Source organism: Spea bombifrons, chromosome 12, assembly GCF_027358695.1.
Source record: "Spea bombifrons isolate aSpeBom1 chromosome 12, aSpeBom1.2.pri, whole genome shotgun sequence".
Lineage (NCBI taxonomy): Eukaryota > Metazoa > Chordata > Amphibia > Anura > Pelobatidae > Spea > Spea bombifrons.
In genome coordinates, this window is record NC_071098.1 from 4013799 (window position 1) to 4040437 (window position 26639).

General features: G+C 48.6%; 1 protein-coding gene across 4 annotated transcripts in view; it reads right to left on the reverse strand.

The window, feature by feature from the left end:
- Nucleotides 1–23809, reverse strand: part of CLSTN1 (calsyntenin 1) — a 28548-nt gene extending 4739 nt beyond the window's left edge. The window contains exons 1-12 of one of the 4 annotated variants that reach the window (XM_053452067.1): nucleotides 23517–23809; nucleotides 14403–14525; nucleotides 7258–7287; nucleotides 5360–5555; nucleotides 4547–4755; nucleotides 3970–4119; nucleotides 3346–3531; nucleotides 2993–3241; nucleotides 2272–2393; nucleotides 1917–2079; nucleotides 1386–1436; nucleotides 379–536 (exon numbers count right to left, since the gene is read on the reverse strand). In XM_053452067.1, coding sequence (XP_053308042.1) covers nucleotides 379–536; nucleotides 1386–1436; nucleotides 1917–2079; nucleotides 2272–2393; nucleotides 2993–3241; nucleotides 3346–3531; nucleotides 3970–4119; nucleotides 4547–4755; nucleotides 5360–5555; nucleotides 7258–7287; nucleotides 14403–14525; nucleotides 23517–23595 — 1716 coding nt within the window. In that variant the 5' untranslated portion in view covers nucleotides 23596–23809. The remainder of the gene's footprint in view (nucleotides 1–378; nucleotides 537–1385; nucleotides 1437–1916; nucleotides 2080–2271; nucleotides 2394–2992; nucleotides 3242–3345; nucleotides 3532–3969; nucleotides 4120–4546; nucleotides 4756–5359; nucleotides 5556–7257; nucleotides 7288–14402; nucleotides 14526–23516) is intronic. The other 3 variants (XM_053452068.1, XM_053452069.1, XM_053452070.1) reach the window with 3 other exon arrangements.
- Between the last annotated feature and the right edge of the window lie 2830 nt (nucleotides 23810–26639).

The window sequence follows — 26639 nt, forward strand, 5'->3', positions numbered from 1 at the left end:
TGACCCCGCATCCCGGAGGTCCCTTTACATGCATCTGGAAGTCCAGGGACTCTGACTTTCCAACCCAACGAAAACAGCGTTAACAAGAAATACACTTCTGCAGGAAATAACACTAGGAAATTGGGTTAATGCCGGAAAACGATATCCTCATGAGGCCGCGGACCATTATCTAATCATTAAAAGACAGAAAAGGACGGCGGCCAGCAAAACATGAGTGAAAAGTAAAGTTTGTGGGAAAATTATCTACTGAGTAGAGGTACACATTATATACATATACATATATATACATATATATATATATACACAAATATTTATAGAACCTGAAAGATGTCTCTCAGAGAGCAGCCTGAGCAAACGGCATTGTTTTCCATGATTTACCTTCATGCCTTTCCCGATGTTATCTGCCGGCTGGAACTCCAGCCCTTCCTTGCAGGTATACAAGCAATCGATCACCTTCTTGCTTTCCAATCTGCCGGAACGGATCATTAACCCTGCCAGATTTCCCCGGAAGAATTGGGCCATGTGGAGCTCGCCGCCTGCAGGACGAAACAAGCGAAGTTGAGCCGGGTCTGGGCACTGGCGTGCGCCGGCGGCACGGAGCCCAAGGAGTCGCCGCTCGGCAGATGGTTCGAGTCGCGCATGCAGGTAGGTTAGTAACGTTCAGTGCTTGCGAGGCTCTGGTACGGGCCCAGAGCGATGAGGGAGTCATTCACATGCAGATGGTCCCTGGCGGTGCGAGGTGGAATGGCAGACATTTTTTGGGAAGAGATGGTGAGTTATACAAAATGTACCTTAAAACCAATAAAGTAGCCAATTATTACAATAATGTACAAACATTCTGCGGTTTTCAGACCAATTTCTCCAAATGGAACCCACAGGCCATGAAGAATCTCCAACATAAGAGAAGTCCTGCTTATCACTAGCGTTAATTGTAAGATATAAACGTCGGGCAACATGGCTTTCGATATGTATTTTTCAGCGGTCTGGGTGCTGCTTATAAAGGCTACCGGCCAGTATGGCTACTCAGGTGGCTCTATGCGACAGTAAAATACACCAGCTGACGGGACCGACGTCTGCTGAAGTTATGTCTGTCATGTACCGTTTCCCATCAAACTTAATGTCTATCTTGGAGACACCAGCATTATGTTTAAGAAGCGTAAAGCTTTGGGTTAGCATTCCCCGGCGAATAATAAGATGGAAAAAAACATGGAAATTAAGAAAAAAGAATTAAAGAGAACAGAACGGCAGCCGTCCCAAAATATGAAAATGAGAAGAAAAAAATGCAGAGAAAGTGAGGTTTGTGTATCATGCGGAGGCGGATGGGGTGGAATGTCTAAACGGTTTGGTGGAAGTGGGGGATGGGAAGGGTACGAAACTGCGGCCACCTGCATCGCTCTCCGCCGCTGGGTCAGTGACATTTCCACCTCCCGAATACTCTGCAGAAAAGCAAAAGGGGGACAGACACGGGAAGTGACCGCAGGGTTACAGACATCGTTACACCGGCACAACACGATCAACAAACGCATCGCCTACAGCACAAAACGCTGGCTCGGGCCGCTCTTCTCTTTGTGTATTTTCACCCCGAGTTCTGTTTTTCCAGGTGTGATTTTCGTACAGAAGTTGTCACGGTTTCCAGAGCACGCGGAGAGATTTGCTCAACGATCCCTCGAGAAAGCGTCCTAACTGAGCTCAAATTAAAAAATCTATCCCAAAAACTGGAACACAACCGTCATTTTACAATCATAGCAGTTCCACCGCTATCAGAAAATACCAGAAAACCCCCCAAAAGTTATCGCCGGCAGAGAACGCCGTTCTTACTTTGGATTAGTACAGGGATTCCCAACATGCTACAACACATGATTAAAGGCATGACACAGGATGCGGCTCCTCGTGGGCCGGAGCTGCTGAACGCTTACCTTGCCAGCAAGCACCCACCACCAGCTGGGTATCGATCTGGGCCGGGTGCAGAGGGTAATCTTCCGTCACAGTGAAAGGATCATAGGTGACCCCATCCACGTACAGCGTGACGGTAGGGAATTCCACGGTGAGGACGTAGTGATGCCATTCCTTATCGCACGCCTGAAAGAGACAAGCCACGAGGTTAACCCCCTATTTCTGCCACGTGCCTTCCCATGGCACATGCGCGCGAGACCTTCGGGGTGGGGAGGGTTAATGGCGATCCCCGAGCACGGCGAGGCAGCCCCCTAAACCAGGAACCAGAATAACCAATAAAAGGCTTTTTTAGAGTACACGTTTCTTTGCTGTGTTTACCTGGTCCAGTTTCCAGTGGAATTCCGCCGGCTTGTAAGTCTTCTCCTCCGAGGGCTCTTGGCGGAACAGAAAGCCCAGTTTGCAGTTGTTTATGTACAGCGAGTAATGGTGACGGTTCATTTCTGCAAAGAAGGCAAGAAACAAAGTGTTTAGAACACAACTAACTGACAAAGGTCTTTAAGGAAAGGATTAAAACAAGATTTCCGCAAACCCCGAGGACCCGGGTGATGCAGACCCACGACGGGGACCTCCAAGTAACCACAGAAATATAGAATCAGAAGACAAATGAGACTCCGCTGCAGAGGCAGCCTGTGGTTTCTATGAGATAATCCAAAGAGATGTACTACTGCCCAAAAGATTAGAACTCGCAGAGATGAGTCTTTTAATCCCGCTGGCTGCGAGGCTTCAGGAACACCGGGAGGAGCAGAAGGTCGCGTGAAGATCAAAATTGTCCATTATGGAATCACGAAGAAGGAAGACGTGCAATTAAAGCTCTTTGGGTGGTTTATGCGTCATCTGGAAAAATCTATACCTCGGAACGGTCAGGGCTTTTGTACGTTTGCCAGCAAAAAACGATACACAGCACAATCAATAAGTGTAACGCCATCGCTACGAGGGACCCCGACTCGATGAACACCTCCAAAAACATTCACAGAATACGAGGAAAACTGTTAAAACAAAAGATCTGCTTCTGCAAAAACAACGTGTAAGCTTTACTCACCCGTCTTGTCAGAATTACACAAAATGGTTTCTTTTTCTCGGCCGCCCGGCCCGTGTCTCATCCACACCGATATGACGAACGGTTCTTTCAGGTCCACGGTCACCACGCCGTCGGGGATCTTCACGGCCTGCGTCCCGTTGAATTCAAATACCTGGTCGCTGTCATGGCCGTTATCTGTGGGAAGTCCCACAGTCCAGTTGGTGGCGCTACTGGGTGGAGGCAGCAGCTCTGCAGTGTTGGAAGACGCGCCTGGGTTAAGAAAGAAAAGTTTCATATTAAAATGGAAACCATGACTTAGACTTTGAACTCATATTAATGCCAATAAAGTGTGGGGGGGAAAAAAGTAGAATTACCGCATAATCGGTGAATTGATTTCTCTGAGTAGGTGTCTCGGTCGCAGCCTTTGCCGATGTGGCTGGTTTCCAGCTGCACGTTGGCTTGGATGGACGTAATTGGTTCATCGCAAGTCTCCAAGTGTATTCCCGGAAACAAAGCCAAAGAACCGGTACCGGGCTCATACTCTATTCTTTTACTCCAGCCTGTGCGGGGGAAAAACATATAAAGATGAGTGAGAGAGATGCCGGGAGACCAGAACAATCAACCGTGAGAGCCACGGGACCCGGGAGACCGGAACCACCAACGGCGAGAGCCACGGGAGACCAGAACCACAAGACCAGAACCACCAACGGCGAGAGCCACGGGACCCGGGAGACCGGAACCACCAACGGCGAGAGCCGCGGGACCCGGGAGACCAGAACCCCCAACGCGAGCGCCACGAGACCAGAACAACCAATTGCGAAAGCCACGGGAGACCGGAACCACCAAAGGTGAGAGCCACGGGACCCGGGAGACCAGAACCACCAACGGCGAGAGCCACAGGAGACCGGAACCACCAACAGCGAGAGCCGCGGAAGACCAGAACCACAAGACCAGAACCACCAATGGCGAGAGCCGCGGGAGACGAGGACGCTTCCCACCTTGCCAGCTGGCCTTGCAGGTCGGCTTAATGCTGATTTTAACCAGGATATCTTCTGCGGCCCTTTTCTTTCCGCAGTCGTAGGCGGTAACCGCGAGTTTGTACTGGCGTTCTTTCCCATAATTCAGTTTTTCTGTGTTCTTGATGTAACCTGAAAATTAAAAGGAAGCTTAATCAGTTTTGGCACATTTCAAACACACACACTTTTAACTGGAATGTTTAAAAAAACGTAAGCAAAAAAAGCGGAGGGAGCGTCTTCTTCTGCCTCAAATCCTGGTATTTGGGGACGAAGCAGCTGCAGACAGACAGACAGACGGACAGACGGCGCGAGGTCTGGGGTGTAACTCATAGGAAAAGCGAAATAATGCGTCTTCCCAGATGACCAAATACTAAGAAAAACCACACTTTTTCCATTTCAAGTGGACAAAAAAAAAAATTCTAAGTAGTTGGCATGGAAATCAGAACAGGTTTAGAAGATATGCATTTTATATTTGCCTCATTTATTAAATTATGGATAAATGAAACATTTATTTTAACTGAGGGAAACCTCCTGAAGGATCAGGGTAACCGGGTCTTACCGTCTTTGTCGATGGTGAAGGGAACATCGGGGGTCACTATCTCGTAGCTGCAGATCTGGCTGAACTGGGGGGAGCAGTCGGCGTCCACGGCTTCCACCTTTAAAATATTATCGTATTTCTTCCCCTCGATCACCGTGGCTTTGTACGACTTCTCCTTGAAGACGGGTGCGTACTCATTAACGTCGTTCACTTGGATGTGCACGGTCGCCCTGTAGCAAACCATTAATGTTATTCGGAACACAGCGAGGCAGATTTTACTAAAATGGAGTAAATTGTGCGCATAAATCAGCTTACGTGCCACGCAGACCACGCGCTCTCTGCCACCAGGCTGACCCTTTAAACATTAATGGAACTTTGCTGCACTCCGTAGCCGCTTATTATAACCCCATTAGAAGGAGATCGGTGAAGATGCACCGGAATCTATATGCTAAACCCGGAAGCCTAGATAGGGTGTGAGGACCGGCGACCCGAGGGCCCCTTTAGATATTTAGAGAAATGCGTCAAGTGGGACAGCAATTATTTTAATGATTACCCATAAGCCTCCGTGGCTGAACACAAGCCCTGGTCTGAGGAGAGTCTGCAAAAAGCTTTCTGTGAGCGACACAATACAAGGTACCAAAGAAGCCTGTGTAACCCAAAAGGGGTCTCTGATGAGCCCACCTTTGGGTTTGGTGGACCCAAGAGACCTTAGGGAACCCCTGGGTGCCATGGCTCATATTTCATTTTGGAACTTGGTCTGGGGACCCCTGTGATAAGCTGATTGGTTGCACCACGGACCCCCGAAAAATCGCTAGATCTCCCCACGCGTCTTACTTGTGGGATCTTTTTGTGTTTGAGCCGTCTGGCCCCTTGCCGCAGTCGTAGGCTTGAATGGTGAACGTGTAGTCTTTCTGTAGCTCACAGTCCAGCTTCTCCGTCGAGCGAATCAGCCCCTCTCCCGTGGATTTGTCCAGCACCACTGCCTCGAAGGGGACATCTTGGTCGTGTATCTTAAAGCCACAGATCTCACCTGGAGGATTTCACACGTTACAAAGAGAAAAAACGGAAAAAAAGAAAAAAAAGTTACAAGTTTGAATGGGCGGCTATTTAACCCTTTTACTGACGGGAAGTCTAAAGAAAAAAAAAATTTAAAAGTGCAGACTTCCTCTGGCAGGAAAAGGGTTAATCCTGAACAATATGAATTGCTATAAACAGAGAAACATACATCATCAGAAACAAAATTAATAATAATTAAAAAAATAAATAAATAAAAAAAACATGACAAGTTTGCAGCCAGGGTGGGTTGTGAGGATCTGTGGTCAAGGCAAAAAGCATCATGTTTTTAATAAATGGGGGTGAAGTGAGGTCCAAAGGTTTATTAACAAAAAATTAAGAAGTAAAGCAGATGCCTGCCAAGTAACTTCAATATATCGCATTCATTCATGCAGGAATTACAAAAATATATATATATATAGACAGGCATTTCACAGGAGTACTTAGAATAATGTCAATAATGAAAATGAAACAAAAAAGGCCAAAATAAAAAAAATAAACAGAAACAAAAATAAAGGCATGCAGCCAAGGTGGCTGGTGTGCATGTTAAGGTAATCATATTATTGGCTAAGCAACTGGGCAGTGTCAGCACCTTTTAGATATAAAAATAAATTACATAAATATCTGCGAGGGAGAAAAAAATAAATAAAAAAAAGAAAACTAACAGTAAGATGAAGTCTTCCTGTGCAATGAACCTGGCTAAAATTAGGGAATCGGAAGAAAAAAAAAAATCGGGATCACATAGAAATATCTACAGCTCAGACATCCATTTCAGCAGGTGGCTTGCATGCGCTGGTTCCGCAGGGGCGTGGCTCTTCAAACGTCAACCCTTTAAAAACAAAGATTCTAGTGTAGGGAGTCAGTGATTCTAGTAAGGGTCTTTATGGGAAAACCATGACTTCTGAATGGGGTCACCTATATTCAAGCAGCGATGAAAGCCCTGTTTTTAATGTCAGGAGCTGCGGCTACCAAAGCAGGTAAAAGATCTCAGGCAACTCCCACTGACCTCAGGACAGCTGGGGCGGACATGTGTAGAGACAAAAGTAGGCGGGGCCTACGTGTACAGGAAGTGAACGGCATGGTAGTGGTGTTGGAGCAGGTGGGGCCTAGGTGTACAGGAAATAAATGATACTGTAGGTGTATAAAAGCAGGCGGGGCCTATGTGTACAGGAAGCGAGTGGCAGAGTAGTGGTAATAAAATAGGCGGGGCCTAGGTGTACAGGAAGTGAATAGCTTGGCACTGCCATAAAAGTAAGCGGGGCCTAGGTGTACAGGAAGTGAACGGCACAGTAGTGGTATTAAAGTGGGTGTGGCCTATCTGTACAGGAAGTGAATAGCCCAGTAGCTGTATGAGTTAGTTGGGCCTCAATGTACTGACATGGATGTCTGATCACCGGATATTTCTAACCGGAAAGGGTTGGTCACATAGCAAATCTTTTTACTTTTAAATAAAAACTGAAAAATAATAATAATAATAAAACAGAAGACTTAAAAACGGGATCAGAGCAGTACAGGATCTTCTGTTTAACCCCTTCAGAGCCCATACAAAGTCATAGCAGGCTGACTAGCGCTGAAGGAGTTAAGTGCTGATTCCCCATTTTCAGAACAAAAAAAAATAAAAATATAAAGGTTAGTGGGTTAATAAAAGTCGTAAGAGGATAGAAAGAGCCCTTTATCACCTTCTTTGGTGACTGTCACCTCAAAACTCTCTGAAGGGAGAAAAAATAAACCTGTGTCAGTAAATACAGGACAGAAGGAAATGCCACAAAAACACACAGGAGACAGAAGGTAATCAGTGCAGATTAGATCGGGCACAGCAGGAGCTACGTGTAAAGAGACAATCTGGGGAAACGTGGGTGTTATCGCCATAGCAACCAATGGAATACCCATCCTGTTCCCCCCAGCGAAACGTCTCTCTGCACATAGCTCCGAATGCTTCATGTACCTGTTACACCTGTTGCCCCTGGAACACAATGAAGGCCTTTTGTGTGTAAATACACAGTCTTTGCCAATAATACCGCACCCCTTGTGTGCGCGTTTACAGAAACACTGCGGTCACATATCCTTAACCTGTTAATCACCAAAGCGGTATGTATTGCATTGCTTGCCCTTGACACTTAAAAGGTTAAATATCCAGAAATTACCGGACTCATACAGAAGGCAGGGAAGCACATGATGAAGCAGGGGGCCGACAAGCTGGCCTCCGACAGCAGAGTCCTAAATCCCAGCCAGCGCAATCTAGAACATCCGCTGTTAAAAGGTTACTTCTGCTGGACCTTTAAAAAAGAGCCATAAAACACTATAGTGCCGTCACCAAGCACAAGTCATCGGCGTTCTGCTTGAGAACAGATAGCTCGGCATCTTGTGAGGCTGGGAACGCGCATATTAATAGATTTACATATCGCCCTCATAGTCCGCAGCGCTGTACATATGGCTTCCAGTTCAGGAATGGCGCTAGCAGAGCTTGGAAGAGAGGAGACAGACAGATGTGAACAGGTGACTAATGCCCCGCCCCTGACCACACCTTTAGCCACACCCCTAAGACTGAGTTATTAATGAGCGCTCAGTAACATCGGAAAAGTAACTGGACACAGTGTTACTCAGGATTCTCCTATGGGAGAGAAAATACTATTTGACGAGTTTTATTGTTAGTGACAGTTTATTACAATGTAGAAAATTGTGTTTTACGTAGCACAAAAAAAAAGTTTCGGATGTCTAAAATATTGCATAAATTTAAAAAAAATAACAAAAATAAAATAAAAAAAAAATCAGAAAAGTTAATTACATTTAAGACTCAAAAACAAAAAAGTTCAAAAGGCATCACATTTGGTGATCGAAGAGTTAATTGCACTTTTTTTTTCTCTTAAATTTCTAAAGCGTCCCCAAGGTGTTGGGGGTAATTAACTTTTTCCTACCCGGCCATAAATACATGTAATCAGAAGGATTTTTTTTCTTTTCCACCTGCACGGAGGGCTCATCGCTGGATCGGCAGGGGTCGGCGAATAGTCTTTAGAAACCCATTAAGGAGAGAACATCTGAAGATGCAATCAAGCTTCTGCTTCAATTGAGATTCCCGCATCCACGTACAAACGAGCTCCGTGCAGGACAGGACACGCCACGGACGCCACGTCAAATCCCACGCCCTCCTTTTAACACAATTACTCTTCTCTCTGAACTTAAGTTGTTTTATAAAACACGCAGTCTGTTACGCGGCTGATTGGTCGGAATACATCGTATTATGACAAAATAAATCCAACATAAAAAATAAACATTGCATAAAATACATTGTTTCCATTTAAGTCATTTCCCTTCTAATCCATGCTCTTTGTACCCGTTTTTTTTTTCTTTTCTAAGGATCCACCACCTGGAATTACCTGAAAACAGGTACAACAAAAGTCTACTCTCATGGTCTGACAAACCCAGCAGAATTGGACCATAACTCTTCATAACTGGTCAATAAAAGGGTTTAATACAGAGACTGTGGTACTATAGAGAGTCAATATACATATAGTATAGAGGCCATTGAGTAGCCCCAGGAGAGGTTACCTTTTTGTATCCTCCACTGCCTATAGCACCCGTATAGTACAGGCAAACGTTTGTCTTTGATATAGAATGGATGCTGGCTTGCGGAGCCCCATATTTAGTGAGTATTGCCCTCCCTCGTCCTTGGAATCCGCTCTCCTTTGCTGCTGAAGGACATGCTATAACATGCGGGAATCTGATATAAATGGATCTTGCCTAAAAAAAAAAACCTATGACGCCAACCCTCTCTACCAGGCCGCCGCTCCAGAACGTAGAGCAGCATCAATCAATCCTAGAGGGAATTTCTGGAAGCCATCAGACGCACACAGGCTCCGGAGACATCGAGGAGGCAGATTTATATTAAAGAAAAAAAATAAAGAGCCAAAATCAGAGGGCAAAATAAAGGGTTAAAAAATAAGGGCGATGTGGAGGAAGAAGGGCTTTTTATGTAAAGTTATTACCGGTTCTTTTTAAGGCTGCACCTTTGTAAATACACCAACACAACATGAAGCGCGGGGTCTTGTTGAGGCACGGTGGGGTTAACGCGTCCCCCACTCTCCCCGTCACAGTGTTGGCACCAGATGTTTCGGCTAATAGTCCCCGCCATTGTAATAAGGGGCGATCGGCGTGAAATGACTAGACATGCTTCCTCCTCCATGACAAGCGGCTCGTAAGTCAGGTTTTTGTTTGGAAAGGCCTTGTAAGGAAGGCAGCGTCTGCTCGGAGCCCGTATCGGGTCCCTGGAGAGGAGAGAAGTCACATAAAAGCACCCCGGCTTTATCAGTAGAAATACTTCAAAGGGGGGGGTTGGAGGAACCGGCCGTGACCTCATAATTACCAGCGAGGCGTGCGCCAAATTAGCGAGATAAATAAAAACCAGACACAGGGGACAGCCGAACAAAGGAGGAGGCGCAGAGATATTTTTAAAGCCTAATTAAGGACAAACATACATCAGTCTTCCTATGGAGCACACGATTCCACGCGTTAAATCGCCAATATCTCAGTCTACCGCATACAAGGCTTTACCGCACCGGCACGTGGCCAACATGGCAGTCCCCGGGTCTTGGTCATCTAGTAATTGTCCAATGCGCACAGCGAAAGGGCCACGTGGCATCAACGGTGCGCAACAAGGCTCGTGATTCAATGTTTCAGTGGCACTGAGTCTGTATAACCAACTGATAACCGAGTTACCACCAAGGCAGGGCTCCCCATTAGGCGATGAGGCGCTTGCCTAGAATACTGCTTTCTAAGAGCGCCTGCTTAGCTCTCTGGGGCAGCTCTCCCAGGTCTACTGCGCATGTGGACACAAGGGTACTGATGGCTTCCAATGGCAGGAAGATCTAGGACTGACCCCTACGAGCACCCACCCAACCCAACCGCCTAATGCGCCATGATGGTAAAAGAGGAGGGGCCAAGCAGCCTCGCAGAGCGTTTCCCGCAGAAAGCCTGGGGAGACAGAGGACCAGCGACGTAATAAAGACGCGGCTGTCCCCAACGTCTCTTATAGCGGAGACGGTTAAAGGAAGATGCCCCAAAAAAAAGCACCGTTCCCTGCGATTTCCAGGAAAAGACGGTGAGAAAAACACTGCCGGTTTACTGGGAACCGGCAGCCCGGCAGGGTCTCATGGAGATTTCCTCCTGCGCACCTTATTGAATACGAAGAGGCGACGAGCTTTAAAGAATGCAGAGATGTGAAAGGAGAAAGCGGTGCGGAGGGCAGATCCCTCAAGGAGTATGGAAGGCTTTGATTGCAGGAACTCGTAGCCGCCTGCAGCGAGTGGAGGCTACAAAGTGAGTTCATTCAAATTCCGAGCACGGCTCCCCTTCCACTCGCAGCCGCTTCTCAAAGACCTCTCCGAGGATCAGACTCCCGTTCCCATGTTACAAAAGGCATCCGTATGAACCGTGCTCGGTCTGTCCTGTGGGTTAATGATAAATCTCACGGTCACGGCTATTAGCGCGCACGTATTCCTCGTTTCCTATTGTGCACAGCGGAGTCGCGCAGTGGAATAAATTGCCTTCCTTGACGTTAAACACAAACCGCATTATGGAAATCCATCTTGGTCCATCAATAACGTGAAAAAAAAACGGCACACAACACACCTCATTTCCAGCAGCGCATGAACACGGCGTTCATTCATTCTTAAAAAACGAAACGCGGCGAAAGAATGAATAATAAAAAGTGCTTCTCCGCCTTAAACCTCTTTAATGGACAGCAGCAGATCAGTTACACCATTACAGTGACTGCTTACCCAGCTGCGGCCACAGGCAGATCGCACCACATGTACTCCTTTTACATTTCATCCGAACGATAGGGGACAGCAGATATTTTAGGGTCGCATTTAAAAAGCGGTTCTGCTGCCAAGATTTAAAGTGGTCTTATCACCATGGCAGCCAACCGTACGGTCCCTGGAGGGGCAACACGTTCCGGCTGACTGCTGTGACAATGCCATTTAAAGTACAGTTATACTAAAAGCCTCGCAGAGCGCCGGTGCGGCCCCCGCCAAGGTAGATGTATATTTGAATTGTCCAGTTTTAATCATCAAAATGAGCAAAAATCCTCGCTTTGAGTTAATTGGCTGCTATTCAGTACATTCCAGAATACATTCCAGCCGTCGGCGGACGTTACGTCAGACGCGTTCCTGCCAAACGGCCCAGCTCCCCGCACTTTATTCCCGTGGAGAGGAGATGTACAGTTCTGGATCAATCATTGATATTTTACGGCCATAAACAATCCGAGCTGTTACAGAAAGCGGACGGGGAGGGAAGGAGGGGGGGGATTATTGAGTCCTATAGAGAGACACATATACGGAGTATGCAGTAAACACAGGGGGGGGGGGTAGGCAGAGGGGGCAATAAGCGTCCAGGACCTGTCCTAACTACAATCGCAAAAGCAGTCCCAGGCTGGGCCGTGAGTCCCGACCATCGTGGTGAGACCTCGATAATCTCTTTAACACGTCGGTGCAATCAGATCCTGCATGAAAACATTCTCACCCCTAGTCAACGGCCTTTACGCTATTCACACCCCACAAAACACCCACTACGCCGAGCCGGGACAAAGCCTTTGCAATGCATTCCTGGGGATCGGAGGGGGGGGGGACAAGGATACAGTGTTTACTATTGTGAGAAGAACAATGGCCTCGACTCAACCCTCCGAGAACAGGAGCTCGGCTCGGCCGCGGTCACATTTTGATGGACTAGCAATTCACGCAGAACAATCGCTCAAGAACATTTCATGGACGTGCTGGGGGGGGGGGATTGCTCCCTAATTAATCGCTACCGTTCTGTAAAACGCTCCAACCAGGTTCCAGCTGATAGAAAATGTTCATTTCCATGACGCGATGTGTTGACAGCTCCATACAAAGCATTAACCTCCATCCACCGATCTTTTCTTGTATATTAACTCGAATCAGAGATGTAGGGTTGGCACGTCCACCATTTTTTTCCACATGTTGCCAACCAGCGCGTGTACTCTGAGCAGCAGGCTAATAGACATGCCAGAGGACAACGGCCTCCGAATATCCACCAATCAGTGAAACCCTCCACGTTCGGGGCAGATCCAGACCAAGGATGAGTGAGATGTCTGCTTGGAGGGAATCTCTTTCTTCATCAAGTAATTGACACCTCCATGTGAGTTTGAGGTTTTGGCTAGGATATTGTTCTCGTTTTGGCCCCCCCGGCACCCCAGGTGTCTTCTTCCTCCGTGCTACGTAAAGGTGGTGATGGAAGACCGCGGTAAATGTGTTCCACCAGTCACCATGCACCTAGTAAGCACGATGAGGTTGAGTTGCGATGGAGACATCTCGAGAGCCACCTGGTTTTAGTTTGAAGTCCACTCACTCGCTCTCCATCGCGATGGATTTCACCAGGTCCGTTCCTCCATCACACCCATCCAAACCTTCTCAATGGCAAATAAAAGATTTAAAAAATAATTTAAAGGGGCATCCGGAGATACAATGAAAGTTCTGGAAGTTCCAGAGATAAACCTGCGCGTGAGACGTGACCGAGCAGCAGCAACCAACAAGCAGAGGCAAAACCCCTAAGATCAACTCTGAGATACAGACTGGAAGGAAAGAAGACATTCAGGAGTCATTCATAATACAAAATACCAGCTGGGTAAAGATTCCATCAACCTGAGGACAAGCAGCCCTCGGAAACCTTGTGCCGAGACGTTAGACGGTACAGACTGTTCTCTTGGAGGGTTGACGGACCGGGTTTGGGTTATAATAAGAGTTACGTGGAGCGCAATATGGCGACGTGCGAAAAATGATCTGCCATCATCTGCTACACATTCTCGCTAATTAGCAAGCGAACGTGTTAGCGCTCTTCTGATCCGCGTTCCACCAACATGCGCGACCGGTTACCGCCTTCTGCTATGAATTTTTATCCGCAGAGTCATTCGCTTTCCTACTCGGTGAGAAATAAATTGAAATAAGAATCGTCTCCCGTCTTAGACAGACGGCCACCGGTCCGAGGACATCGCTTCTTACGGTAGCTGGGCGATGGAGCGCGGGCCCCGTTCAATGGTTAGTGAATAGCAAAACGTTTTATGAACAATTTGGTGGCAAATGGAGCGGAACGATTCAGAAGTGCTTCCCGTGCGGGTGGGGGTTGGGGGTCTGTCCGTCAGGGCCGGGGGCCAGAAACCCGTCGAGGCAGAAAACTCAGCTTCCAAATAGGACGTTTCTGTTGTGAGCGGCACAGACGAGGCGGCGAGTTAATGCGTGCTGATGGAGGGCCAGGCCGGACGCCAAGACGTCACTAGCAATTTACAGAACGCTGCATCAAATACCCCGGCCGCGCAGCACGGGGTGGGGGGCCCCGGGAATATAAAACCACGCGTGCAACACGGTAAAGGTAACAACCCCGCAAACACATGAGAAACACACGGTTAAGGGGGATCCGTCACGGCTTCCGGGGTAACCAAGCACCCAAAGCTTGTCGTGTTTGTTGGAAGTGGAGGTTTGCGGCAGCCCGTGGCAGGACCAGCGTTAAACAACGTATTCCCTGTCCATGCGCTCTCTAACAGAGGCTTCCTCAACCAATCAGCAACTTAACAGCGGAGAGAGAAGATCAGACGGGGGGTAAAATACACAGATATACCGGGATATATATTAAATATATAATAATGATTTGGGGCGTTTTACAGAACCGTGAGATCTGGTCAGGCCGGACGGATCACGGAAACACAAACCCCTTCCGTTATCCGCGATCCTCGTCAGAGAACATTTCATAAACGCATAAAAACCCCACGCGGTTTCGTTAACGTCGTAACCGGGAAAGAAGAAAGCGGGTTCTGTACCTGCGTAGCGCAGCGGAGCGTCCTTATCCAGCGCGATCAGCGGAGGATCCAGCAAGACCGCGTTATCGTTTTCCGTTACAATCCCGTGGTAAGTGGTTTCAATCCACGGCTTGTGCTTATTACCTGTAAATAAGGAAACAAAAACATACAATTATTAACACAAAGCGGCAAAAAAAGATTCGTTTTACCACTAAAATATCTAAATTCTCCAATATAAACACCGTCTCTCCTGCTGTCGTTGGTCTCATCTTAGATTCAGGAGCCGTATGCCTGTCCCATGCATGTTTAATACCCTCACTGTATTAGTCTCTACCACCTCTGCTGGGAGGCTGCTCCATTTATGTACCACCCTCTCAGTAAAGTAAAACTTCCTTCCATTCCATCTCAGTCTCTGATCCTCTAGTGTTAGATTCTGGTCTCTTTTGTTAAACCCCTTTATATATTTAAATGTTTCTCTCCCCTCTCTCCCCTGTCTGATCTCATCTGATGATTATCTGTCATTTGTCGCTGCTAAGGAGAGATAACCTTTTCAACCTCTGCTGTCTAATTAGTAGAAAAACAACCACACAAGGAGTCTCTCAGACCCTCAGGACGCGGCGCGCCGGGAGGTGAATCCGATACTCGCATGAAACAATTACTGCCCATTAACGGTCACCGCAAAAAGGACTACGGCTCCTGAATCTAAGACGAGACCAACGGCTGATTAAGGTTTGAGTCTTTACAGCAGGAGAGACGGGCGACTAGCCGGGGGCCGAATGGGGCCGATCTGTCAGCAGATTGTGTGTTTGATCCTTTATTTTGAAAATGATCCTTTATTTTGAGCTCTAAACGCAGACCGGCTCCCATCGGAGGTACCATGTATAATTCTATATTGTCCAACCCATGTAGAACATGCGCAGATTATGGTCTTTCACGACACCAGCTGGTTTTCAATCTTTTAATCAAAAGAACGCGGTTGGCGATGGAGTTTTTTTCATGCCGCGCTCGGTTCCATCAACGACAGCGAGAACTCTTGAATCCAGCCAATAAGACTTCACGCACTGTGTGACGGGCAGCGTGACGGGCAGCGCGACGCCAACTCACTCCTTGGCTAACCAGTTCCCAACTCGACAGCAATCAATTATCCCATTAAAATAAACTTCACTTCCCACAAACGGTTTTATCGGATTTCTCGGACATCACTTTGATTATCAGACGTTAGAAATAAACCTGGAACAAAGTGAAAAGTCGCTCTGTTTCACCATAAAATCCCCGGCAAAGGAAGTCCATTCCAAGCTAACGTTTCGGCCCTCAGCTTGGAGCCAGGTCTGGTTTCACCGGAGGTCGTTCAGTGGCTTCTAAAACCGTCTTTCAACCCTTGACCCTCCAGACCAAAATAAGAGGTCCTTAAAGCGGAAATGTATTTTTAGAAATGTAAACCGATTTCATGCGACCGGCTTATCTCCAGGTCCGAAACCATGCCGGATACAAGACCGGCGACGTGGCTTCAACAACAAACAAGAGACTGTCTACCCCACCGCGCATGTCATTCTTCTCAAAGCGACGGGCAACGCGAGTATTTCCTAGGACCGGGCGGCCATTTAACCCACTGAGAACCCAACGTTTGTGTCTGAACTCTGAACATTCTCTGGAATCTCTTTCGCTCGTCACAAACGCGTCGAGACAACAAAACGAATCGGCCGTCCACAAGGAAAGGGATTCCAGAACCCGGGATTAATTCAGTGAAAGCGACTCAATGCGTCGCTAAATATATCAAATGGCTACCATGGAGTAAATAACCCAGAAAAATGAATAAAAAAAAAAAAAAAAAAAAAGATTTCATTAAAAAAAATTGCCTAAAAAAAAAACAAAAAAAAAAGAAAAAAAGAATAAAAATAAAGTTTCCTAAAAAAAATTAAAAAAAAACAAAAAAAAAACAAAAAAAAAAAAACAGAGGAGCCGCCAGAGAAACAAGCAATAGAGCAGCAGGTAATTATTACCCCGATGAAACACCAATGACTGGTCTGCCGTGACTCAGAACCGGGTGTAAATGTTCGATCAAACCTACAAATCACCACCAACAAAACCCAAACAGTCTGGCGCGTCCCGGACACGTCACCGAGGGGGGGGAATGGAAATCCCATCCGGAGAGGTGTACAGAAAGAACAATAGCACTATTTACACGCTCGGCGGACTGAGACGTCCCTCTAAGGGCAGGTGGCTTTCTCCTCGAACCCATTCCAGATCCTTAGAACCCCGGGTTTTGCGGCAAAATGGCGTAGAAGATTTTTTATAGGTACGAAAATAAAAGATTCAGGAAGCCGGGTTTTCTAGATCAATGGATCCACTTCCATTCCCAGGAACAAAGTTACACAAAGAGATCCAGCAAAAAGGGCAGCGCCTGGGGCCACAAAAAGCCCTCCCGCATTCCTTCGCACACACCTGTAGTAGTCACCAAGCCTAAAGACATCCGCCTCCAAGCCACGTACTTTGGTATTGCAAAATCTTGATTTATGTTGAAAACGCGAGCTTGTTATTCCAACGACAACCTGCCGAGCAGCATTCAGCTCGTTACTCTACGGAGCCAACCCTCCTACACGGCTATACGGCCCTCAGCACGCCGGCCACGCGGCCCTCACCACGCCGGGCCACGCGGCCCTCACCACGCCGGGCCACGCGGCCCTCACCACGCAACGATAAAATATCATTCACACAATCCTGTGGCATGAAACCTGCAGCCCAGTAGACTATAATGCCTATGATCCTCCAGAAGCCCCACACATGAACCGGCTACGCATCTCTGCTCTCCAACCTCAGAGCAACCGAATGAACACATTGGGGGTCTATTCACTAAACGCAGAGCTCCTGGAAAGGGTTCATCCCCGGGGGAGCTTCTGCTGCAGGAAACGCTTGACCGGCCCTGAATAATGTATAGTTAAATAAGTGAGATCTCTCAAAATCTCCTTACTCCTTAAATAAATTATACGGGGCCAGCTCAGCTCTTCTTGCTGGAGAAACCTGCCAGCGTTGGCCCTTCATATTGAATAGCGAGGGAGCGAAGAGGATAAACCCCCTTTTTATGGTTTTTATTCACTCCCTGAATCCACCGCTTTAGAGCCGAAGTGGTTAAGTGAGCCGTGGCCTCTAATCTGCTTAATCAGCTCCTTATACTCAGGCAAACTCACCGTAGCCTTAGGTGATGTGCATGCGCAGGATCACTGGGGGGTTTAGGAGGGCTGGAAAGGAGGGTGCGCTGGAAGGAGAAAAGGAAGCCTTTGTATCAACATGAAAGGACGGCTTCCCGGCCCGTTCATTACAGGACACCTGGACCACGGAGATCAGACAGACGGCTACTAATTGGCCGCAATAAATGAGGTTTGTCTAAAAACAGTCCTCGTTAAGTGCAAGAGAAAAAAATCAAGTCCAGGGGCATTAAAAGGAGGAATAAGTAAATGAAACCGTATGATAAACAACCGCGAACCAAACGACGCGCCGGCCAGACGGCCATGAATAATACAGAAGCTCGGAGCCTGCGGTGAATCGGACTCCCGCACCGCGCTCGCTGAACGAGGGCCACGAAGAGCACCGGCTGACCTAAAACGCAGAGATCGCGGCCAGACGGCGGCTTTATCCGAAAAGAACTGTATCGGCTGCCGGGGGCGCAGCCCGCAATCCCACCCCGTGTCTTTGTAAAGTCATACACGCATGTGATGGGATGGGAGTGATAGAGCCATTGGAACACAGGAGTGATGGGAGTGATAAAGGGCCATTGGAACCCAGGAGTGATGGGAGTGATAAAGGGCCAATGGGACACAGGAGTGATGGGAGTGATAAAGGGCCATTGGGACACAGGAGTGATGGGAGTGATAAAGGGCCATTGGGACACAGGAGTGATGGGAGTGATAAAGGGCCATTGGAACCCAGGAGTGATGGGAGTGATAAAGGGCCATTGGGACACAGGAGTGATGGGAGTGATAAAGGGCCATTGGAAAACTGGAGTAATGGGAGTGATAAAGGACCTCTGTGCACCTATCAAGAGATTTAGCTACAATAGTAATTTCCAACATTAACCCCGTCCGCGCTGGATCTCTGATAGGTTTCATGTTATTTGAACGGACAAAATTAGCTTTTCTTTCAAATACAAGGAAGTTTCTAAGTTTGCGAGTTAATGTTAATGTGTGCGAAGACACTGTGTAGGTGGTGAAGTATTAATGTCCATATGGGGAGGACCCACGTATTATTTTTCCTGTTTGATACATGTGCTTGGCGGTACACAAAACACCTAAAAAAATAAATAAAATACGTGTACTCATGCAAATATACCCGACGCTCATCGTGTGCCAACTCCACGTCCAAACCGCTCGATCCACGAGACGGAAGAAACCCCGTCTTATGACCCGCGGTCTCATCACACCTTTGGAGGCTGTCGGGCATTTCGGGTGCATCGTGACGAGACATGCCCCGCGGCTCCGTTACCCCCCCGCGCGTGGTATTATTGGGAAGAAGGTAGTCTCCTCTGCCGAGCGATGACCCGAAGCCACACAAAGAGCGCACCTAGCAGATGAAAGAGCCCTTCCCTGAAATTTGGGATTAAGAACAAACGGCACCATGCGCGGCTGTTTTGCAATCATCCCGAACGCTATTCAGAGTGTAAGCTCCTTGGGACAAAAGACTTTAATGCATTAAAAAAAGGGGGATACAATGGAGCTGCGAGATATTGGTTTTATGCTGAATTGTCTTAATGCATTCGCAACAAAGACACAATTTTAATGGCAAATGTTTTCGCGCTGAAAAGGAAAAAAACACGGCTGCCAAAAGACACACAAACAGCGAAGAAAAGATTTAATTCGGGACACAAAAAAAAACCCCAAAACAAACAGCCTGGAATTAAAGCCCCATGAAAACAAGGCACTGCAGTACGAACAATAGTGACTCTGATCTTATCGCCATAGCGATAGTGATCTTATCCCACCATTGGTTGCCATGGTAATTAAGACCACTTGTGAAACGTTATATACCTTCCTCCCTTTGTGGCTGTAAAGCAGCAGCGGCTTCAAACCCGGGCTATCACCGGAACGGGGGGTTTGGGCACCTCGGGCATGCAGGTAACGCGACGCTTTAATTGCACACGGCGAGTATTAAAGGGACATCGCTAGCTCCTGACCAGCGAGTGTCGCCGCTCAGAGACCCTCCGATGTCCCAGGGAGCCCCCCAAACAATGCATCAGAAAGCACCGTGTATGCCTTCCAGAAAGAACACCATGGAAAGAGACCTCTCAGGTAGCATTAAAGGGCATTTCATGGCTGGAGCGTCCCTTTAATAGGCAGAGAAAAAAATCTCCATCATATGGACAGCAGAACATCAACTTCATTTGCCAATTTGGCACAAAGTTCAACCTCCCAGCAGAGGTGGTAGAGGGTAATACAGTGAGGGTATTAAACATGCATGGGACAGACATACGGCTCCTAAATCTAAGACGAGACCAACGACTGATTAGGAGAACCGGGCGACTAGACGGGGGCCGGATGGGCACATACCGGGTGTCACGGCAGCGTCTCCCATCCTCTGGTAATGGTGCAGCCCGAACGCCATCAAAAAGGCAAACGGAGGCTGAAGACTCCCCACCATAACCGCAGGATCCGGCGAGGCATTCGGGGTGAGTTACTGGAGACAAATTAAATATTAAAGCCGCGCCGGGACCTGGCAGAACCGGTAAGAGGGGTCGCTTTGGGAATATAATTCCTCTCCCCGCTCGATACATCAAAGCCCGGCTTCTCCGGAGTGCTGAAGGACACCCGGGTCACGGACCATCCCGAGGACGGGCGACAGGAGCAGCCGCTGCACACCCGCAGACGTTTGGACCTCACGGGTCTCCCGCAGCACAGACATTAACCCTTCCTCGGCTTCCTAGGACTTGTCATGAAGAGCTTTCTAAGAAGCTGAAAGAGGGGTCACCCTGCCCCCCCCCGGGGAGGACTCCCAGCAGCCTCTGGGGTGGACGAGCGGAATTTCACGGGAAGCGAAATCATTAGATTCTCATCAGCCGCAGGACCCTGTCCCAGCCGGCCCCCTGTCCCAGCCGGCCCCCATCACCGCAGAAACAAACGGCTTCTGTGAGACACACAGCAATCAATCTTTGGTCCAGAAATCCGAGGCACCATCTATCACAGCACAACGCAGCCGGCCCGGCGCCCGGACACGTATGAAGCACGCAAATACACACGGGAACCATGGCGTGCGTCCACCGTGCAGAGCTGTTTCTATTCTCCTTCGCTCACATGCTCTCCATCCAGCTGTCATTGGACTACATCTCCCATAACTCCCAGCCAGCACTACTCCAACCACAGCCGGAGACCCACCGGCGGTGATTTATTTATAACGACAACATATTCCGCGGCGCTGTACAATAAACAGAACGTACAAGTAGAAATAAAAAGGAGAGCCCTGCTCAAAGGAGCTTACAATCTAATTTAGTTTTTGGCACCTTACTGCTGCTAGTTCTGTTTTGGGGTACCATAAAGCGCTCTCCCGGTAGCCTTATTGCCGGATGTTATACTCCGACGAGTTATTTTAACCGGTACGGATCACACGTTAATTCACTGCTGAGAAAAGAAAAAAGCAACGATCATACAGTAGCGATCACGACTGTACGACAATGAAAGGGTTAACACAGAATAAGCAGGCGCGTCAATTAAACAAATAAAAGTATTTTGCATTGATTTTTTTTGGGGGGGGGTCAGTCTTGCAGATAAACGCGGAGACGCCGCTCCTGCGCTGGCGATACTCGGCATATCGGAAGCCGCTCGTTAAAACATCATCCTCTCCATCAGCCGTTTCCAAGGCTGCAAACCCCCTGGTAGTCGAAGTGTTAAGCGACTCCATAAATAAGCAGGTTTGCAATAAAAAGAACGCATTCCAATTATTCCCCCCCTGGACGCGTTGTCATAAGACTAGCGCTATAATTGGCTGCCGCTGCCGCACACGGTCCAAAAAGAAAGATTTTTTTTTTCGGGACAGTATTAATTTACCGAGGCTCCAAAATAACTTAAATGCCGCATATCTCACAAATTTAGCCGCGCACTGGCTGCGTGTTAACGTTAAACGCGCGAGGGGCACGATTACCCAAACGAGACAACGTCGGCTGCGGGGCGGAAAAAAACACAAACAAAAAAACAAGCGGCCCACAAGGAGTTAATTAACTCTTTCACTGCTGCAGGCACCTGCTTTACATCAACTCGGAAAGACAACCCCTGACTCAAAGGGGGATAAGAGCAATGTTTAACCCTTGAAACGCTGGACGCCGAAAAGCAACCATGCTTAGGTGCTGAAAGGTTTAACCCTTTGCGCACCAAGAGAGTAAAATAAATAAAAATAAATCTCTGGCTAAAAAAGTACATATATTATTTTTTTATATCAATAAAATTAATTAATAAAATAAATAATAATAATAAAAAAAGTAGAACGATGGCCGGGTCCATGTATAGGATGAAGCTGATGACAGCAGGTCGGGGGGGGGGGGGCAGGTGTGGGGGGGGGCATGTCCCTACAGGTTAGAGCGATATATAAATGTATATAATGACAACATTTACCGCAGGCTCAAAATAAATATTCTAATCGTATAATTTCTTGCACATAAATTTCAAACAAAAATCCGTATAATGACACGCAGCTTGGAACATTTTCTCAAAAGCCGGCGGCAGAAAAAAACCCCACCTTAAATAAATCATGGCCACAGGGGAGGAAAAAGAATATCGTGACATGCAGAGTATGCGGAGAGATCGGTACAATGCGGGAGAATGCGGGGAGAGCGACGCAGCCGCAACCATTGTCTGAAGCCGCTTTATTGTCTCGTGAATGGAGAGATTGTGTGTGGTCCGGAGTCCTGCGGAAATCTACGAGCGGGGAGATCTGCAATGCGCATACCTACAGACCCCATCCCACACCGACGGAGCCCGTCACCGGCATCCCGGGACACGCACACCAACACCCGGGACCACACGCAGCCCCCGGGATCACACGCAGCCCCCGGGATCACACGCAGCCCCCGGGATCACACGCAGCCCCCGGGATCACACGCAGCCCCCGGGATCACACGCAGCCCCCGGGATCACACGCAGCCCCCGGGATCACACGCAGCCCCGACCCCACCGTGCATCCACGCCAGCGCCGGCCGCAGCTCCCCGTCGAGCCGTATGGAGCGCACGGACGGGGTCTCGGTAGAGATCCGGGCGCAGTCTGTAATCAGGACAGAGAACCAACATGGCAACGGGACGTCAACACACTGGGACCCCCAAAGCAAAACCGGGGGGTTTCCGTCAAGGGCCCCTCCTGAACTAATCTGGCGAACGGAACAAATATTTAAATCGTTATTTTCGCCCCCCCCCCCAGAACAATCAATTGATCAGAGAGGGTGGAGGGTTTTGCCCCGCAGCTGCTGCAGAACATCTTGCAAAAGCCAAGTCGCCGCCGTGCTTCGCTGACACAAGAATTCTGACGGGCAGCTCTGCTCCGGGAAACCAGATGAGCGATCAATGCATTCATTGATTAACCCCTCCGGCGCACACAGAGTTAAAGGGCAAGAGGACTGGGTGATCTCAAAGTCTAGAAATGTGATGTATTACTGGGATGTGCAAGGGCCACAAATAGCACGCAGAGGGGGCATCACCAGGCAGATCCAAGGGGGGTAAAGCCCACCCTGCATGGGGCTCACAGACCAACACACTGATAAATACCCCATTCCCTGCAGTTACCCCTCAGTTTTTGCCAGTGATGGGTGTGGTTTAGAAGGGGCATCTAAGCCCCTCGATAAATCGGGGCATCCCGAAATACCCCAGCAGGGATCCTGCCCATGGGAAGGGTTTTTACACTCCTCCGTTACTCCCTGGTATCCCCGGTTCAGAGCCGAGTCCTGCGGGGTAACAGGGTAATACCGGGGGTGGGGGGTGTAAAGGATCAGGCAGCAGGGGAGCAGCCCCTCTCAATCAGTGCTCCCCAAAATACCCGGCTCAGGGATCCCTGCCCCCATACCAACGCTGCCCTCCCACTGCCCCCTGCTGGGGCATCTACCAGCACACCCCTCCATATCGCCATATAAACGGGTAAACCCGCACCCCAAGACCCCTCCATCAGACTCACCTCTGGCGGCCCAGACCCCGCACAGCAGCCCTGTGATGAGCAGCAGGGAGGCCGGCGGAACCCGCCACATCCCCAGCATCTCGTACGCCCGCCTTCGGTGTGAATGCGCTCGCTCTCCCGCTGGGCGTATTCAGAAAGGATTCCAAGCCGCGACACCGACTGCCCGTATTACGGTGGGCTCGCTGTGCCCGGTACCCGGTGCGGAATTAAGATGGCGGATGCTGCTACTGAGGAGAAGTCTGTATGTCCACGGGCACCGCGGTTACCAAACCCTCCCCCAGCAGCCCAACCAGACCCTGGAACATTTGCGTTCCACACCTCCCTCCAGCCCCGCCTACTTTCTGCTCCATCCGCGAGTGCAACGGGATGCTCTTGGAACGCATGCCATTCCGCCCCCTGCACTGAGACACGCCCCTGCCTGATGGAGAGAGAGATGGATAGATTATCCCAGTGATGGAGAGAAGGGATTAACCCAGTGGAGGGAGAGGTGGGGGTTACACCTATGATGCAGGAATGGTGGCAAACTAGAGAGAGCTGGGGGCCAAATCAGTGTAATGGGGGCCAGAATGATTGGGGGCAACCCTATGGTGAGACATAGAATGAGATGGAGATGGGGGACCGTGATGGAGAGGGGATTAACCCAATGGTGACTAGAGGTAGAGGGTTAGATTTTCTCTGGGTATTGGGGCAGATTAACTGAATGGATGACATCAGATTTATCGCACACAATTGACATCACGGTCACTTTTTGGGACGACCTGGCATATGAAGAAGAGACCTCAGTGGTCCCTAAAGTTTACATGATGTTCTCAGTGGTTACCCGGAGTCTCCAGGTGAAACGCGGAGAGTTCCCGGGTACCGTCCTAACCCAGCTCCGTGTCTTAAAGTCTAAATGGACCAATCGGGGAGATCAGAGACCAGGGGTGGGGGGCATACCTGTGAATGAGGCATCTCGGTGCCCGCTCCTCGGTGGGAGTCATGGCGTAGGTGGGCGGGTCTGGTGGCATTGTGGGCGGGGGATAGCCCCAAATCTTTTTTGAAGGTGGGAGGGGAAATGGGTGGGAAGTGGGTGTGTCTAAATACCGCTCCTGTGCCGCGGAGCCTAATTACCCAAGAGGGCAATCTGCCCCCCCCCGGCTTTGTGGCTGGGGGACGATCTAGCGCCTAAGAAAAAAAAAAAATTTCTTTATTATTTCTTCTCTTCAGCTTCCCGCTCCAATTATTCCCGATATAAAAACCGACCAAAGAATTCCGACGGTCTGTCCAATGTTTTATTTAAAAGGCATCAATGCAAATTCCTCCCAGAAATATTCGCGGCGCGGGCCGATTACTTATTCACATAAATTAAAATAATGTCTGCCGTGCGATGAACTCGTCACGTCAGGAACGGAAACGTCTTATGTCTTTGTAATGAAGAAAATTCTGCGTCCGGAATGATTCTCCCCGAGCGAGAGACGGAATATTAAAATCAACGGGGGGGAGTGCCAAACGCAAATTGCGGCTTTCTTTTTCCTCCCCGGCCCTACGCGGGGATGAAGCGGCCTTCTGTGTTAGTTTGTCCTTGAAATCTCCTGGGTGTGTAATGCAGAGAGAGCGACTGTCGCCTCCGTGTCTGAACACTGGCGGCCAGTGCCTTATGTTTTGTGATCGCTGTAACGGCTCGGGTTCCCCCAAAATGTAACAACGGGGGGAAAAGAGCTAACTGGGGAGTAATAATCGCGCACGTTCCCCAAACTGGCTTCTCCCATGGGGTAAATACACCCCTATACCTGGGGGTTGTGTGGCTCCAACGTCCCGCTGGTGCTGGTGAGTGGTCCAGCAGGCGCTGCCATTTTTGGGGGCAGGGGGGGTTGTGCTGTTTCCCGGCAGTGACCCGGAGAAGCGGCGATTTTCCCGGAGTCTCCGAGCCAAACCCGCAGAGCTTCCAGGTGTGATATATATATACACTCTATTGGGGGCGTGGAAAGGGGCAGGAAGTGGGTGTGGTCAGATGTGTGGCAACCATATCTGGGAACATACAGGCTCCAGCTGGCAGGAAGCCTCTCCATTTTCGGGATGTGGGTAGGGGGGTCTCGCTGCCACCCTGGACCTGGCACCCTAGGCTTAGTCCCCCCGTACCCAATGAGTCTCCTTGCAGCACTCGGCTTTAGAGGGTCTTTTCAGCCCCCCTGGGCCTGTTAGGGGAGGTCAGAAGATCCCCCCCAACCGGCCCACAAAAGCAAGGCTGCATGAAAATTGGGACTGTCCCGCCAAAAACGGGACTGTTGAGGGGTATGTAGGTTTAAGGCAGTCATACATGTATAACCGCCTAATGCACGTATCTTGGAAATGCTGACACATAACATGTCCCGGGGGGGGGGCTCGTCCCATCATTCCTGTCTCTGTTTAAACACGTTACACGCTCCCTTTTTCCTGTAAAAATCCTTTCTTCAATACATACATTTTTTAAAGTATTACATTTTTATTAGAGGTTTTATTATTAATATTAATAAAATATCCATAATCTATTCATATTATTTATTAAAATATTTAATTTTTATTAGCGGTTTTATTAATAAAATATTCTTAATGTATTCATGTTATTTATTCCCCCCCATGACCTGTGCCTGGAAGCTGACGCCGCTCTGTGCCACGAGGACGGCCACACGATTTTTTATATAATATTTATTAGTTTACGTCATATGATTTTTTCTGTAAATATCTTCTGTTGGGTTATGTTTTGCATGCGCAGACAAGTTAAACAGAGGCTTCGGCCTCCACCGGAGAAATAAATCTCTAATTACACTTTTGCGTTAAATTGTTAATTCGACATAAACATAGGGGAGGGCTCGATACCCGCGCTCACAGCGGGGGAGGGGAGTTTATCTTCGGATCCTCCGATCCTTTGTTCTTCTGCCATATTGATTGTACGCCTGAAATTTGGGTAATTGTTACAATTATAGTAATGAAGGGCGACGTTTCCATCCCCGCGCGCTTTGCTGCAGAGCATTTCACGGAACAACCGCTAAGGCTCCGCTCCACAACGGAGCACGGACAGCACGCAGGTTTAAAGGTGCCGTTCCACCTGCTCTGCTGAGCTTTACATTTCTCTGATTAAAGGCAGAAAATTCCTGGAAATAAATG